The 17,151-nt window shown below is 35.8% G+C and overlaps 1 protein-coding gene across 2 annotated transcripts in view; it reads left to right on the top strand.

The window, feature by feature from the left end:
• PIK3C3 (phosphatidylinositol 3-kinase catalytic subunit type 3) overlaps positions 1-17,151 on the top strand; it is a 161,886-nt gene that overhangs the window by 117,647 nt on the left and 27,088 nt on the right. For both annotated transcript variants that reach the window (XM_007464169.1, XM_007464170.1), the window contains one exon: positions 5,537-5,611. In XM_007464169.1, the coding sequence (XP_007464231.1) occupies positions 5,537-5,611 (75 nt within the window). The remainder of the gene's footprint in view (positions 1-5,536; positions 5,612-17,151) is intronic.

The raw sequence follows: 17,151 nt of genomic DNA on the forward strand, positions 1-17,151 counted from the left end.
GGGAGGGTTAATAAAGGAGTTGACACTAGAGTTGAGCCCTGAATAGTATATGACATATATCATGTTATTCCTGTTTTACATAAATATTATATTTATGTTTATGTCCGTATTTCTACTTAAGCAGTCAAGCTTGGGGAAGCAAGTAGAGATTTTCTAGACATATAACAACTATATTTAAACTTTCCTATCATTTTATGGCTTATAAATTGCTCTCTTATACATGACTTTTTTTTATTTTTCACAGTGCTCCCATGAGGTAGTATTCCATATTATTTTTTACTACATAATTTATTCCCAAATTTATACTTGATACATTTTTGGCTGAGAAGTATAAAGAAAATGTAATCTTCCTAGGAACTTTTAAAATACTGAAATAAAGTGTGTGTATGTATATTCATATTCCTTGTGGTTTTAATTCTTATTTTAACCTAAGGAACATTACATGTGTTACATGTAGCTGTGCTTACCCATAAAAATGATCACATACAGTGTATTTAGATTTTAAGACTAAAAAAAATTGAAGCATCTAAGAGAAAATGTTTCCCTTTTCTTACTCTGTATTTCTCTCTCCTGTCCCTCTTTCTACTTCCTTTCTTCTGTCCTTTAATTACCTTTTTCTTCCATTCACTTTTTCTCCATTAAGTCTGTGTTTTCTAAGATCTGAAAAAAATTAATATACTTCTAAAGGCTTGATAGATCACTCACATGGCTGGCAGCTTATACTGTTTTTCAGCAAGGCTTGTCAATCAAGGCAACCATACAAGGCTTACCCTATGGCTTGTGTTTCTCAGAGCTGGGTTTCAAGAGGAAGTATTCTAAGAGACAGGAAGTAGAAACTTTTGGTTTCTGAAGGCCTGGATTGGGAAGCTGGCAGTTTGTCACTTCTGTCATATTCTGTTGGTCATAGGAATCACAGAACCTGCCTGGATCCAAGGGCAAAGGATATAGTTCCCATCTTGAATGAAAAGCATGTTAAAGAATCTTTAATCTGCCACGCCTAGTTTTCAGTACTTTATTACCTGAGATATTTTGTATGCCCTCAAGCAATTACCTCGTGTCTTTTTACTTAACTTTCTGATAGTTACTGAATTTTTTTACCTTGTAAATCTATTTAATAAAGAAATGTTAACTTTTTCTACTTAAAGTATATATACACACAACCTATAAGTATTGACTAAAGTTTGAAAACCCTGCTCACTTAAAAAAAGTACTGGAATAATATTTCATAATATGTGCTAAATGTCATAGTATTGTGCCTTTTATATAATGTTCCATTTTTTCCCATGAGCTAATGAAAATATGCCTTTTTTTAATGTAAAAAAAAATAGCCATTTAGATTGTACCTGGACAGTTAACTTCAAATTAGATATTCTTCCTAATAAAAGCATTTCATATTTATTCATATCCTGATAACTGATTTGATGGCAGGCCTTCTCTTCATCTTATTTTGAATACCCTTCTGTTTTCTATATATATTGCTGTGTTACAAAATAATTTTTTGTGTTTCAGTGAGTTTAGTGGCATTCTAGGTAATGTTGCAAGTTGAAAGCCATTTGAATTTTTCATTAGAGGATTCAGTGCTTAATAAGTTGCAACATTGTACTAGAATCTGATTGTTGGGCATTATCACATAGATGCATGTATTATAACTTTCATTTTAAAAAGTAATGTTTTAGGTTTCTGGCAAAGTGTAAGAAGAAGAATGCGATTAGTTATGGTGACATTTTTTCTGGATTATGCAGGGTGTCATATTTATATTATGCAAGTAAATGTGGGAACACTGATTATTCTCACACTCATATCTTTACTAGTAAAGGGAGATAGTATTGTTTAGTTGTCTATACTTCTCTGTATTTTGCTTTAAGTCAAAGTTGTTTTATAAAACCAATTTCAAGATGTTTGTGTGTGTATCTCACATGAAGTCCAAATACTAATGAATAGCATCCTTTTGACGAGATTCTCTTGGACAGGTATAGTGTTTCCATTATAGTTAAAAAGTAACTTTAGTTTTCCTGAAACTCTTCTGATCTACTCTGTGCCATCTCAAATCATTCTGAATATTGTTTATATCCTCAAAATTTCGAAGGATCATCCTACTCTTGCCTCAGATACCTTTTTCAAGATGTAATCTTTTATCTTTTAAGTGTTGACATTTGAATTATTGAAACACCCCAAATTCTCATCTCCACCATTTATATATATGAAAGAGAGAAAGATCATATGCTATCTCACTTGACTTAAAAAACATTTATTGAAATGATCATCCAACATATTTATGACCTTAACACACTGAGGCAGGGTAAAAGGCTCTTTTTCATACATTTACCTTTTCCATTGGAAAATAATCCAGTAATAACAATGAAATATTACTGAAAAACCAAATTTGATGATAAAGAGTAGTTTATAAAAACATCTTGCTGGGCTTCCCTGGTGGCGCAGTGGTTGAGAGTCCGCCTGCCGATGCAGGGGACACGGGTTCGTGCCCCAGTCCGGGAAGATCCCACATTGCCATGGAGCGGCTAGGCCTGTGAGCCATGGCCACTGAGCCTGCGCGTCCGGAGCCTGTGCTCCGCAACGGGAGAGGCCACAACGGTGAGAGGCCCACGTACTACAAAAAATTTTAAAAGAAACATCTTGCTTTATCAGCAGAGACAGGCATAATTCATACATGTCTAGTTACATGAAAATTTTAGGTCAAAAATACTGTTGCTGTGTATGTGAATCATTACTTTCATAGAGATAGCTAAACAACTTGAAACAAAGTAAATAGTGATAAAAATTAAACTAATTGTAATTTATAATTAATAAGAAGGTAACTGGTACCATGTAACAACTCAGATGCACTGATAACACAGTGATGTTCTTTGTGAAAATTGCAGGAATTTCAGCTATCTTCATATGCATATTATCAGTAGGAGTTTTGTATCCTTGACAAGTGGCAACCAGATTTCTAAGTGAATCCCTTATTAGAGAACTCAGTGTGCTAAGTTCTAATGTGTTCTCAGTTCTCTTTACCAATATCAGATTTAATATCCTTCAGTTAAGTCACTTACTAGTTTTTCAGTGGAGAGCCTTTAGTCATTTGTGGAACTGCATATTTTGCAGCAGTTTTAGAGCAGTGCTACTACAAGTATAATCCAACAGCATTAGTTTCACCTGGGCACTTGTTTGTATTACAGACTCTCAGGCCTTTCCCCGGCTGTTTGGATCAGAATCTGCATAGAGGATTCCCAGGGGATTCTTAGATGCATTAGAACACTAGAGAGGGCTTTTCAAACTTTGATATATATAACAATCACTCTCTGGACATTGCCCCTGGAGATTCTGATGCAATAGAAATGAAGTAAGGCTTAAGAGTTTGCATTTTTAACAAGATTCTAGGTGGTAGTGAAACTGCCAGTCTGTGTATCACATTTTGGGTAGCAATGCCCTAGATCAAATGTAGGTCAGTTTTTCCCTAAAGCCTTTCAGATAGTAAATATATTTATACTTTTCAGGCCAGGTGGTCTCTGTTGCAACCATTCAACCAGGCCATTATAGTGCTTAAGAAATATTGAAATAAACGGGCATGGCTCTGTTCCAATAAACTTTCTTTATAAAATATAAAAACCGAGGGGGACCAATTTGGGCCATCAAGCTATATTTGCTCATCCTTTATGTAAATGACCCTCAAGTCCCCCAGTGGCCCAACTACCAGTTTCATTCAGCATCAGTTAACATAATCTAACTATGGTGGTTTACACACGTAACAGTTATTTTCTTTTTTTGTAAGAAGCCCAGATGTAAGCCATTACTGTTGTTGTTTTAACTCTTCAGGGATTTTTAGTGTCAACCAAGGTCTCTGATTCTCTTGGTCCGCTCCCTCTATAAAAATGCTCACCATAAAACTACATTTGCTTACTGGACAGGCCTAACTTCAAGTGAGGCTGGGAAATGTAGTCTTTTATGTAGGTACAGTCTTGCCCCAGAAATCTTAGTTTGGTCTTCTTTTAAGGAAGAAGTGTACATAGGATATTGTGTTCTTGGCAAACTAGTAGTCCTTGTCACACTACAGACTATATTTTGAGAATAACTGATTTGTTTAGTCAACTGTAACTGATTTGTTACAGTTAAGTGAAAATTATTAGTAGACCAGTAATATGATTAGAAGCATTTTTTTGAATGATAGTATGCTATCTTTCATTCATTCTCTACATATGGATATATTTTGAAATATATATAATATATAATTTTATCTAAAATCAGGGTATGGTGAGTTATTCTAAACAAATATACTTGAGCTTAAATATCTTGTTGAATGTTGCATCCATCAAAATAGCCACTTTGGGAAGGAGGAGTTACACAGAATACAGTGCAAAAGTGGCGTAAGCAGTGATGTTAGAGTCTTAACTTCGGTTTAAACCCCAGCCCAGTGACCTTCAACAGTCCTGTTAACTTCCGGACCCTTAGGTTTTTTCATTTGAAGGATGGTTATAATACTTAACTGACATCATTAAAAGGGTTAGACATGATGAATGTAATGTGCCTAGCTAAGAATCTAGCCTTCAATAAATTGTAACTTTGTTTATAATTATAATTGAAGATTAATCTGATGATGGATGTCATTGCTTAAGCCACTTTTGGACTTCCAGAATGGCCTTCAGAACCTGAATCAAATGAACTTTAATATTAATCGAATTTAGACAGGATTAATTTGGTTATTAACAGGTTGTCCGATCTTTTTTCTACATACTGTCTGAAATAAACATGTGTTTGTAAATACTGGCATAGTCATATGTATGTTTGCAAGTTGCATTTGTTCTTAAGTTACTAATGCAAGAAACAGAACAAAAAAAAAAAGGCTTCAAACAGGTGTTGTTTGCTTAAATTTTTTGAGCACTTTCATCATGCGCCAGGTTTCCAGACTTTAGAAGAGAAAGAAAAAGAGAATAAAGGTAGAGACAGTGACTCTGCCCCTTGTCCTGCTCAGGTAATTTTTCTTAATTTAGAGGATTATGCTGTGAACTTCATACATGCCTTTACCACTCACGTGAATTCATTTGTTTTTCTATCTGTTGGCACTTCAAGATTGTTTCTCTAAAGATTTTTTTTTTTAATTCTACACTTACTTTTGTTATAGTGTAGATAAGATGGTTGTTGGATGGTTGACTTCATTATGTGTGTTTCTGCAGACACTTTTATTTTCACTGTCATTCTTAACATATCTACTTTGAAATGAGAAACGATAGACACATGTTATAATTAAGGTTTCTGAAACCTCATTTAACTTTTGATTAAAGTGACTTTTATAATTTGACAGAATTTACAGGATATTTTCTCTGTTGCAAATAATAATTTGAGTTTCAAGTGATAACCTCTTCATAGAGTCAAAGATTACACATTTAATTTGAAAATTTAGGTAAGAAGTCAGAAAGAGTAGTAATCAATTTGAAATTAAAGTAGCACAAGCTGCTGTTGTATTCAGTTGTATGTATAACCTGGTTTGCATGTGTTTTTCACAATTCTTTTGTCTTTTGTTTTTCAATGGTTATTGCAGCTGGATATTGCGTGATTACATATATTCTTGGAGTTGGAGACAGGCACCTGGATAACCTTTTGCTGACAAAAACAGGTAACAAATAATGGCTAGTAGCAAATATACATTTTATATGCCAGTGATTTTTGCCCTGGAATCTACTTCATAAGAAAATAAGTTGCATAAGTGAATTTAAATTGGGAGTCCCTTTATATGGTACCTTGGAAGGACATGTCAGGGAAACTCCCATCCCTTATAAGAACTGCTTTAGTAGAAATCCTACAGATGGTCATCTAGCCCTTACTTCTCGAAATACCTCCTTTAGTGGGAAGCCCATAATGTATGCAAGCAGTCCGATCTCTTACTGTACAGCTCTAATTAGAATGTTTAAATGTTCTTTCTCTTATCAAACAACACTGAACTCACATTAACCTCTATCTTTAATTATTTACCTTTTCCCCTTGGAGTTATGTGGAATAATCATTCTCATCCTTCTTCTTCCTAATAACTCCTTGGCCCCACGGCTTTAAACACCATCTCTGTGCAACTTCCAAACTTACTCTCTTTCAATCCATTTCATTAGCTGTTTACTTGAAATCCTAAATATTATACAGCTAGTCATAAAAGTTGTTTTCTTCCTCCACTACCTGCCTGATAAGCTGCTCCTCACTTGGTTTCCCCATCTTAATAAATAGTAACATCACCTACTCAGTTGTTTAAGCCCCAGACTTGGGAGTCATTTTTAATTGCACTATTGGCTTCATCTTACATATTAAATCTATTATCAAATTGTATCTACTGCTCACCAAAATAAATCATGAGGTTACCCCCTCTTCATTTCCACTGCTTTTATCCCATTTGAAACCACCAATATCTTTTGCCCAAACTGTATGATTAAAATCTGAACTCTTTACTGTAGCCGTTGTGGCTTGCCTACACTAACAGGTTTAAATGTATGAATGTAAAATCACTCCTGTCTTGGGCAAGTACCCTTGTTGTTTCTTCTTCCTGGGAAGCTCTTCTCTCAGATCTTTCAAGACTTCGGTGAGCAAGTCTAAGATTGAATGGCATCTTTTTTTTTTTTTTTTTTTTTTTTTTTTGCGATACGCGGGCCTCACTGTTGTGGCCTCTCCTGTTGCAGAGCACAGGCTCTGGAGGCGCAAGCCCAGCGGCCATGGCTCACAGGCCCAGCCACTCCGCGGCATGTGGGATCTTCCCAGACCGGGGCACAAACCCGTGTCCCCTGCATCGGCAGGCGGACTCTCAACCACTGCGCCACCAGGGAAGCCCTGGCATCTTTTTAGAGTATCCTTTTCTAACTCTCCAGTCAAACAATATTTATATACCTGCCACCCCACCCCTCTCCATTACTCTCTATTTATTATTCTGTTTTGTTTTCTTTATAGCACTTATCACTAGATGAAGGTATCTTTTTTTATTGAGCACCTACTGTATTTTAGGTATTGTTCTAGGTGCTGGGGATACCAAAATAAACAGGACAGAAATCCTAGCCCTCATGGAGCTTGTTGACTTCTTAATCATCATCCTCTCCCATTCCGGATGTAGGTTCCATGAGAGCAGGGACCTTGTCCATGTGCTGTGCCACCGTGCCTCCAGAGCCTTGAACAATACCTAGCTAAAATGTTTGATAAATCATTGTTGAATTAATGAATAAATATTTCTGTTCTTCTGTGTAGCCTTTTCTTCCATATGCCAAATAATCCAAGTTTCTTCAGCCCTTCACAGAAAATAGATTTTAAAGTACACTTAAAATAGTCTCTCAGGTAAGGACATTATGTAGTTTGTTAGTATTCCTCCAAATTTTGATACCAAAATTGAGTATAGCCTGACTAATTATTAATATAGTAACCATGTTAATTCATGTAGTCTAGAATTTCATATATTCAGTTTTAAATTATTAGTGTGAAAAATTATCTGGTAAAATTTGCATGTGGGAACCATGTCTGTATCAATGCCAGGCAGTCCCTTTAATTACCAAAGCCTGAAGGACTATAATCAGATTGCATTGGAGGTTCTTGCCAAATTTACTAATTTAGCAAAAGATATTTATAAAAGGTTATGCTGCTGGGCTACCCTGGTGGCACAGTGGTTGAGAGTCTGCCTGCCGATGCAGGGGACTCAGGTCCGTGCCCCGGTCCGGGAAGATCCCACATGCTGCAGAGCAGCTGGGCCTGTGACCCATGGCCACTGAGCCTGCGTGTCCGTAGCCTGTGCTCCTCAACGGGAGAGGCCACAGCAGTGAGAGGCCCGCGTACCGCAGAAAAAAAAGAAAACGTTATGCTGTGCTTGGAAAAAATTATAATTTGGAAAAAGTTTTCCTGTGTTGTTTTCTTAGCTCTCTTTTTCAGTTGAATCTTTTAACCACAAGAATCAGACTATCAAAATAATTCCATTTGTTTTTATATTGTAATCATTATAACCTCAGTGGAATTCTTTAATGTATAGAGTAACATTAGATCTATAATGTTATATTCACAGATCTTATTTGTCTCTTCTTTTGGAAGTTGATAAATAATAGAACATTTTCTGTTGGACTTTGAGAACTGCTCTGTTTTGTGTGTGTCTGTGTGTATTGATGGGGATACTTTAAGATTTGGAAAGAAAGGTCTACCTAATATATTTTGGCCCAGGTCATAGATACTTGTATGGAAATTGAATTATTAAATTTCAAAAACAGGTTTTAAGCTTCGTGTCACCAGTTTTCCACTAGAGGGTGCTCTAAATTTTGTTTTAAGCTTACCTAAAAATGTGCTAGATAAGAGGCACATTCTCTTTCTTTTAAAACAGCATTTCTTTGAGTTATTTCTTCTTAACTACTCTAATAATTTCATCCACTTATATCATACAACAAGCATTTTACATCTTCCTCACTAGGATAAGTGTTTTAAATTTTTGGATTTAGTTTGAATGAAATTGGATTGTATAAGGAAAGACCAATTATGTCAAGACAAATGGAAGTATATAATACATTTCTCAACTTCTAGAAATTTATAATGATTTATTTTAAAATGTTTGTCTACTCATTTTTTACTAACAGTCCATATTTCAGAGCAGTTTCGAGTTATATTAATTACATATGTTATAATTTGACTTCGTATAGTTTAGACAACTGTTACATTTTTTTTTTTTTTTTTTTGCGGTACGCGGGCCTCTCACTGTTGTGGTCTCTCCCGTTGTGGAGCACAGGCTCTGGATGCGCAGCCTCAGCGGCCATGGCTCACGGACCTAGCCGCTCGGTGGCATGTGGGATCTTCCCAGACTGGGGCACGAACCTGTGTCCCCTGCATCAGCAGGCGGACTCTCAACCACTGCGCCACCAGGGAAGCCCTAGACAACTATTACATATTTAAAATGAATTTTGAAGGTTTTTCATTGCAGGAAATAGATTTCAATGCTTGTACTTAAAAATGCCTTGAATATTACGAAGCATCTTCCACTGTATATTTTGTGCCTTCAACACAGACCATAACATATTAAAAACTTAGAACTTTAGATTTTCTTATATAACTCTCCAGTCTCTCAGTGTTGATGGAGCTTTTGTTAATGATAAATAGCATTTCTCCCATTCTTCAAAATAAAATACCTTTTGTCTTCTATTCTCATTTTCCAGCTTGGGCAGGTGTGTGTGTGTGTGTGTGTGTGTGTGCGCGTGTGTGTGTGTCTGTCTGTGTGTGTGTGTGTGTGTGTGTGTGTGTGTTTCTTGGACAGGTTTACATGGTTTGGAATTGTAATCAGTACTACTGATTTGTCAGTGCCCAGTTCCCTGATATGAGAGATGGAACAGAGAGGAAGGAGACACCCAGATTTCATTTCACTGTGGTCTTCTGGGGATTCACCCTAAATACACACTGTTCTGCCTGTAAATATAGAGACAGAAAAGGGTCAGACTAAGAACTTCAGGAATGTGTGCAGGAAAATGTTTCACCTCTTATAGAGAATTTCAAAATCTGTACAATGGTAATGTACAAAAATGCAAAATATAAGTCTCAATTTCAGATTTCCCAGAAATTTTTTGCCCATGCTTTAATTGGTTGTGGGTATTTTTAACTTGGTTGAAGTTTCCTCAACTTGTGCAGCAGAGGGCGTTGTGTATCTATCACAAATGCAAAAGTCTGGAAATTCCTTTGTCAATATTATGGTTTTCTACAAGCATATTTGGGGTGAATGATATTTCACTTATTAATGCATTAATATATTATTTTGGCAAGAAACTACAAAATTTAAGCTGTGATACAGGATAGGAAAAAAAGTGAATTCTTTTCAGAGTTGCTGTTCTTTGAGGAAGCTTTAAGAAGTTTATTCAGGGTAATTCAATTGTGGCAGGACTCAAATGAAATTAGACTTGAGTTTATCTCAACTCTTTGGAAAAAGTTTTGTTTTGTTTTTATTTTTGAGAATTTGAGGGGGAAAAAAGGACCAGTATAACTGAAAAATGTGCTGTTTGTTTATGGTATAAAGACTGTATGATATAATTAACATATAAAATTAATATGTAAATAATTGAAAAACATTCACAAAAGAGAAGTAGGAACTGGGTATCTGTAGTAAATGGAAAGTTTTTTGTAGATCATAAAGATGGCCTTGTTAACCTGGGCTTATCTATTTATATAGTGAGAAGAGTGGTAGCTTTTTTGTCTGTGGTGGCACTTCAGAGTAATACCCTTTGAGCCTTTTGTCAGAAAGCTCACAACAAAGAAAAATAGTCATTTTTATCCTAATTGAACATTGCTTTCAGTACATCTCCTATCCTGATCTTCTTTATCATTCTTTAATTTTATGTACAGTTGATTCACTTCCCTTTTTTTAATTCTGGGGAACAATCTCACATAGGAGTTAATATGTCCTAAAGTCAAATTCTTTGCATTTAAATTGCCCCTCCACCATTGTATGACCGATCAAGTTATCTAATATATCTGTGTCTCAGTCTCTTCTTCTCAATGCATAAATAATAATAGAACTCTCTCCTGGTGTGAGGGTTGAATGATTTAATATGGTAGAATTTTGTATGGTACTGAGCACATAGTAAACATTCCTTGTGGGCTAACTATTACAGTTTTGTTTGTGTATTTCACCACAAAGAAATAAGAATGCCTTCCTTATGTAGCTTATATAGCTGTTATTTGTAATAATAATTTTAGAGATAAGAAAATAATATATCTCAAAAACTTTTTCTACCCTAAAATCCAAACTCCTGTAAGTTACTGCCCTCTAAAATCTCTTTTGAGTGGCTCATTATTTTAGTAGTATATGTGCTTGTTTACTCTCTGGAACATGAGAGAAAGGAGTATAAAAAGCTCTGTGCATAGTAGGCACCTAGTAAATGCTTTGAAAATAAGTAAATGAACTAGGTTTTTTCATGTCATTTTAATCTATGCTCAGGGTTTCAGAAAAATCTGTTTCCTGTTAAATCTTAGTTTTACTATAGATTGTGGATATACTATTACTTACCAGTTTGACTTGTATTTCTCAGTTGATATATGGAAGAGAGCCAAGCACATAAGACCTGCCCTTTTTATCCATAAGTACTTTTTTAGTCTTTATTGATCATTACTTTAGATGTTTAAATAATGAGAACTTGTCTTCATGTGAATAATTTTCTTTTTAACATTATTTAAAATCTGATCTTTTGAAAGTTTCTTAAATATTTAGTATCAGGAAGTCAGTCTTTATGTTAACTGAAACCTATCATAAGGAAAATGTTAATTTTTGTAGATTGTAATTTTTTTTTTTTGCGGTACGCGGGCTTCTCACCGTTTTGGCCTCTCCCATTGCGGAGCACTGGCTCCGGACGCGCAGGTTCAGCGGCCATGGCTCACGGACCTAGCCGCTCCGCGGCATGTGGGATCTTCCCGGACCGGGGCACGAGCCCGTGTCCCCTGCATCGGCAGGCGGACTCTCAACCACTGCGCCACCAGGGAAGCCCTAGAATTGCTTTTTGAAGGCCATTGTTTTTCATCTTCAAAGGGTTAATAACTGTTCTGCTTCAGACATTAAAACAGTTCTCTAGAAGAAAAGAGTGTTTCAGGGGAAAAAAAAACTTTGTTTTAATGACTGTAGGAAAAATGAAAATATATAACAGTTAAATAATTGTTTTTCTTGAATGGAAATAGACTATATAATCAGAGATACTAAGTAGACATGGTTTTGCCCCCCTTTTCATTAGTTAGCTTAATGTTATCCCTGTTTATAAGAAGCCATCTTAACAATTAAATGTGAAGTGATAATAAATTATGTGAAACATTTAGCAGATGACTGGAATGTCTATGCCAATCTGTACTTATGTATGACTTATTGTACTTTGTTACTCAAAAACTAGTTTTGAAAAATATTTCCTCATTACTTTACTTTTTAACTGTAAATGAAAATACCTCTAACCAAGTATATCGTAAGGGTTTAAACTAATAAGTGTTGGGAGCAGTGGGAGTGTAGGTGTAGGGAGCATTTTTTATTCTAAAATATAAGTTCCATTGTATCAATAAATAGTTATTCACAGCCTTCTTTTTTTCTAGGTTTTGTGGTAGGGCAACAGGAAAGATATAACATTCATGTAAGAAATAAAGGCATTCTGGGGAAAAAAATAAAATACCAGGTTATATACAAAAAAAATTGAGACTGGGAAACTTACTGGGGAGTAGAGTAGCAGGGAATTTTTGAATTTGAGAATTGTGTGGGATTTTCAAAAAATTAGAGTCTGGTTTAGAGGAGAGATTACAGGAGAGAGTCAAATAGAAGGAATAAGCAGCAGTGTAAAAAATGGAATAAGTACAGTTTTGAGATTGGTTGCATTTAATTATTAAATAGACAGAAGGGAAATTAAAAAAAAAAAAACTCTACCACTAAATACTGTTAATTTTGGCAGTATCTAGTCTCTTTAATCCAAGAACTACAAAGGTCTTCAACTACAATTCAAAAAATATTTTCATGTCACTTATGCAAATAACAGGAAAATTTAATTAACACCTCTTATTCCCTTTATATTGCAAGGCAGGGACAAAAGAAGGTAGTTACAGTCAACATTTAGTTTGTTTTACGTACACTTTGCTCCTTGACTATTTAATGTAATAGATTTGAATAAGACCACATTCCCTGAATTTTTTTAACATTTTTCTTTTAATCTCGTGAAGTGCGTTTTAAAAATTCTTAAAAGTTTAATTTACAGGGGCTTCCCTGGTGGCACAGTCGTTGAGAGTCCACCTGCCAATGCAGGGGACATGGGTTTGAGCCCTGGTCCGGGAAGATCCCACAAAAAAGTTTAATTTACAGATATTAAGTTTAAAAAAGCCACCCTTTGGTATGAGGATAAATTTTCTTAAAACGTTGATAGCCTCTTTTCAAAATACATTCCTCTTTGAACTTGCAAAGCATAGTAATGGTTTCATAGTTAGATACTGAGTCTTTTATGCCTTGTAATTAAGTAGTAATCCAGTTCTTTGAGAATTTTCTTACAAGAAGGATAGAAGTATACTCTTCATTTGGAGGCAGTGATGCATAGATGACATTGGAATTCCAGTAATGCCTGTTAGGAAATGAAGAAAAGTGGGGCTAGGTTTCCTATTAAAAAGCACCAAGCCCATTAAATAAACTCCCTGTGATGGTTGATACCATTTGATACATGATTTATTAAGGGTAGCAGTTTTGAATCAAAGATTGATCAAATAGGTTCTCTGCTCAAGTGGTGGGTATCAGTAGGAAATATATTGATAACAAAACATTATTTAAATAAATAGAACTAAGAAAGGTTTATCTGTACCTACGATATTGTAAGCTTCTAATTGCTTAACTCTTGAAGGGTAGAATGGTATTTGTCTAACAAGGTAGATAATAAATGGGAAGTCCAGGATGAAAATAAGCAGAAAATGAAGTGCTTAGCTTAGTTGAACAGAGGACGTGTGTTTAGCTGAAGGCAGTGAAACCTTTAACAGAAGTTGATTATGAACTTTTCACCAAATCATGAAAAATTCAATGATAGCATCCTCCCTTGAACCTTAAGAGATTAGGAGATGGTGCTTTCCCAGTAAGTACCAAATTTTCAAATTACTTATTCCAAAACTGATTTCTCATCTTTTGGGAATCTTGGACTTCCCTTGGGAAATTGGTGAAGTCTGTGAACTTCCAAAAATACTGATTTCATTGTGTTTAAAGACCCTGAAGCACATTTTGGAATTCTGAAAATGTGTTTTTCAATCAAGAGCAATACGTAGGACTGTTTTAAACAGAAATGAAACCCCCCGTGTTGACATATTACATTTTATAATCTTAAATATGTACAACATAAAACCTGATCTTAACTTACTATGCATCTACTCATACATAACTGTAAAATACAAACAGATTTATAAGATAATAATGTTACAAACTAGCAAAATTTAACCTAACAATATTAATGTGACAGAAAAGGAATACTGAAACTAAATTGCCACTTGCTAGTGTGAATATGGTATAGATAATATAGTGTGAGTTTCAATTCAGAGTGCTGTTAATGTCCTGTCCCATGCTAATATTCTTACACTACTTTCTTCTACTTGAACTGCTTCATAACCTCCATTTATTCCAGATGCTGTAATGTAATTTTCAAGGTACTCTGCTTCTGTTAGTATTAGCCTGTAACAATTAAAGTAGCTTTGCTGTTTGATACCAACCCAGTCAAAAACACTGAAATCATAGGACAGTATTAAGGAGTAAGGTAGCATCCAGATGATCCAGACTCAGCTTTTATTAATTTCATTATAGATCTTCACAGAAATGAAGACACAAAATTTTTAAAACATGACAACGTCTATAAGAACTATCAGGTTTCTAGAAGAAAATTTCTCACATCAGTAATGTTATTAAAAGTCGTCTAAGGGCTTCCCTGGTGGCACAGTGGTTGAGAATCCGCCTGCCGATGCAGGGGACACGGGTCATGCCCTGGTCTGGGAAGATCTCACATGCCGCGGAGCGGCTGGGCCCGTGAGCCATGGCCGCTGAGCCTGCGTGTCCAGAGCCTGTGCTCCACAACGGGAGAGGCCGCAACAGTAGAGGCCTGTGTACCACCAAAAAAAAAAAAAAAAAAAAAGTCTAAGCTGTAAAGGTGAAATTGAGATGTCATTGGTTAAATAAATGCAGAATAGCCACATTGCATACTTCTGTATGCTAGGCATTATTCTAGGTTTCAGGACTATAACAAAAATAAATGGAACAAGGTTCTTGACTATAAGACTCTTAATGATTCATTAAAAGTTTTGTGTTGGGGAGAAAGAGGAGTGAACAAATAATTTCAATATACACCTCAGCTAAAGTGTTTTGATAGAAATAGGTGAGGTAGGAGCCTCATTAATAACTGCTTGCCAAATGCATGCTGATTTAGGTAGCCCTAGTGTGAGCTAGAGGAAGCTTTTAGCTAACCTGTTACTGCCTTTGTTTTTTGGGGTGGGGAGACAAAACCACTTTTCAATTTTCCACAGGCTCCTTGCTATCTATATCTAATTAGAATTCCTTCTCATTTCACCTCCTCCATTTGTCATTTACTATACTAGATATATCCAGATATATCCATTTAAAAAAATTCTTAAGAGACTCTTGGGGAGGAAGAAATTTTCCTCTAACCTAGTTTCTTCTGGCTGGTCTAAGAACTAAATTGACATGAGATTATTGACAGATTAACAGGAGAAAAACTAAAGTTTACTAACACATATATATGGGAGAGACCCAGAAAAACTGTGAATAACTCACCAAAATGGCTGAAACCCTCACCTTAAATACCATCTTTTGCTAAAGACTAAGGAGGATGTTGGGGATAGTGGTTTGGCACCTCAAAGAAGGAGAGGCAATTGACAAGGAGATAGAAAAGCAAATGTTTGGTAAATGTTTGCTAGGCCATGCAGAGACAATAGGACACAAAGGAATTTTTAACAAACTTCGCTAGGTTCCTCCCTGTCAGCATACATAGTTCATACTATAATTAATCTATGGTGATAGGTCCCTTCCAGGAACAGATCCTCTACTGACATTTTTTTAGGTAGCTGGGGGAAGGTCAAGTTTCATCCTTTTGGGCCTTGATTGGTTTCAGCTCAAAAATAATTTTCATGCCAGAAAGACATTTTGGGATGGCAAGTTTTGTTCCCCTATAAGACTTTAACCAATTCTCCAGTTTGAACAGAATATTTTAAACCTCGTATATCTTTAAAAAAGAAAGAAGATAATTTCGATAAATGGAAAACTGGTATTCAGTGCAATAGTTACATTGATGATGGTGCAGGGGAACAAAATTAGCTACCCCAAAATGTTCCTGGCATGCAGTTTCAAGCTGAAAACAATCAAGGCCAAAAAGCCTCTGGAAGCACCTTTGACCTTGACCCTAACTGCCTGAAGAATTTAGATAGAGGGCCTATAACAGGAATAGAGCTATCACCAGAAATATCTGTAAAGAACACAGGCTAGGTGTGGTGGGCGAAACTCTTGGAAATTTAGAGTCCACTCTGTGTCCTATTGTCTCTGCAAGGCCTAGCAAACATTTGTTTCCCAAACATTTGCTTTTCCACCTTCATGCCTTCCTCACATTTGAAGTCCCAACTCCTACCCCAAAATCCTCCTTTGTCTTTAGGTGAAGATGGTATTTAGGGTGAGGTTTTCAGCCATTTTGGGGAGTTACTTGATTTTTCTGGGTCTCTTTCATGTTTACATGTTATTAAACTTTGGTTTGATTTTCTCCTCTTAATCTGTCTCATGTCAATTTAATTCTTAGACCAGCCAGAGAACCTAGGAGGATAGAGGAAAATTTCTTCCTCCTGGACAATGGCTACTTTTTCTACAGCCAGGTGATGATAATGTTTAAATCTCTGGTTAGTTGTCATTATGAGCACTCATTTGTAAGCTGTTGTTTCTCTTTGTATATGAACTCCATGTCCCAAATTCAGTACACCTTCTGTCAACTCCAGGTAATTTGCAGTATAGTTTTCTTTACTGCTGTGGGAAAATAGTGCCAGTATCTATCTTGAATTTTACTTAAATTTAATATTATTATTGCCTAAAATTTGGACTTTTTATTACCCAGCCTTGGCACATTTGAAGTTCTTTCTCATTTTCAGAGTTTTATAACATTTCCAGTTTAATGTATTATTTAGTTTTTCTTTGCTAAGAAAGATGCCTGAAGAAGTTTCAGAAAATAAGATTGCTTATCTCTTTAATATTTAATTTTACTAATTTCTGGCAGTTGTGATCTCAGGTATCAGGGACATTTTAAGCATGTTTAAAATGTATTAATTTTTTTTTTCGGTACACGGTCCTCTCACTGTTGTGGCCTCTCCTGTTGTGGAGCACAGGCTCTGGACGCGCCGGCTCAGCGGCCATAGCTCATGGGCCCGGCCGCTCTGCAGCATGTGGGATCTTCCCGGACCGGGGCACGAACCCGTGTCCCCTGCATCGGCAGGCAGACTCTCAACCACTGCGCCACCAGGGAAGCCCAATATTTATTTTTGAACAAAGTTCAGTATTTAAAATTTAGAGTGATTACTGTCTATCAAGTACTATGTTAAGTATTAGCTATATTATCTCTTTTAATTCTTCCATAGAAGGTAATTACCAATATTAACTTGTAGTTTAGAAAGTGAACCTTAGAAAGGTTAAGCAACTTTATA

This window comes from Lipotes vexillifer, unplaced genomic scaffold (assembly GCF_000442215.2).
Source record: "Lipotes vexillifer unplaced genomic scaffold, Lipotes_vexillifer_v1.1 scaffold235, whole genome shotgun sequence".
Taxonomy (NCBI): domain Eukaryota; kingdom Metazoa; phylum Chordata; class Mammalia; order Artiodactyla; family Lipotidae; genus Lipotes; species Lipotes vexillifer.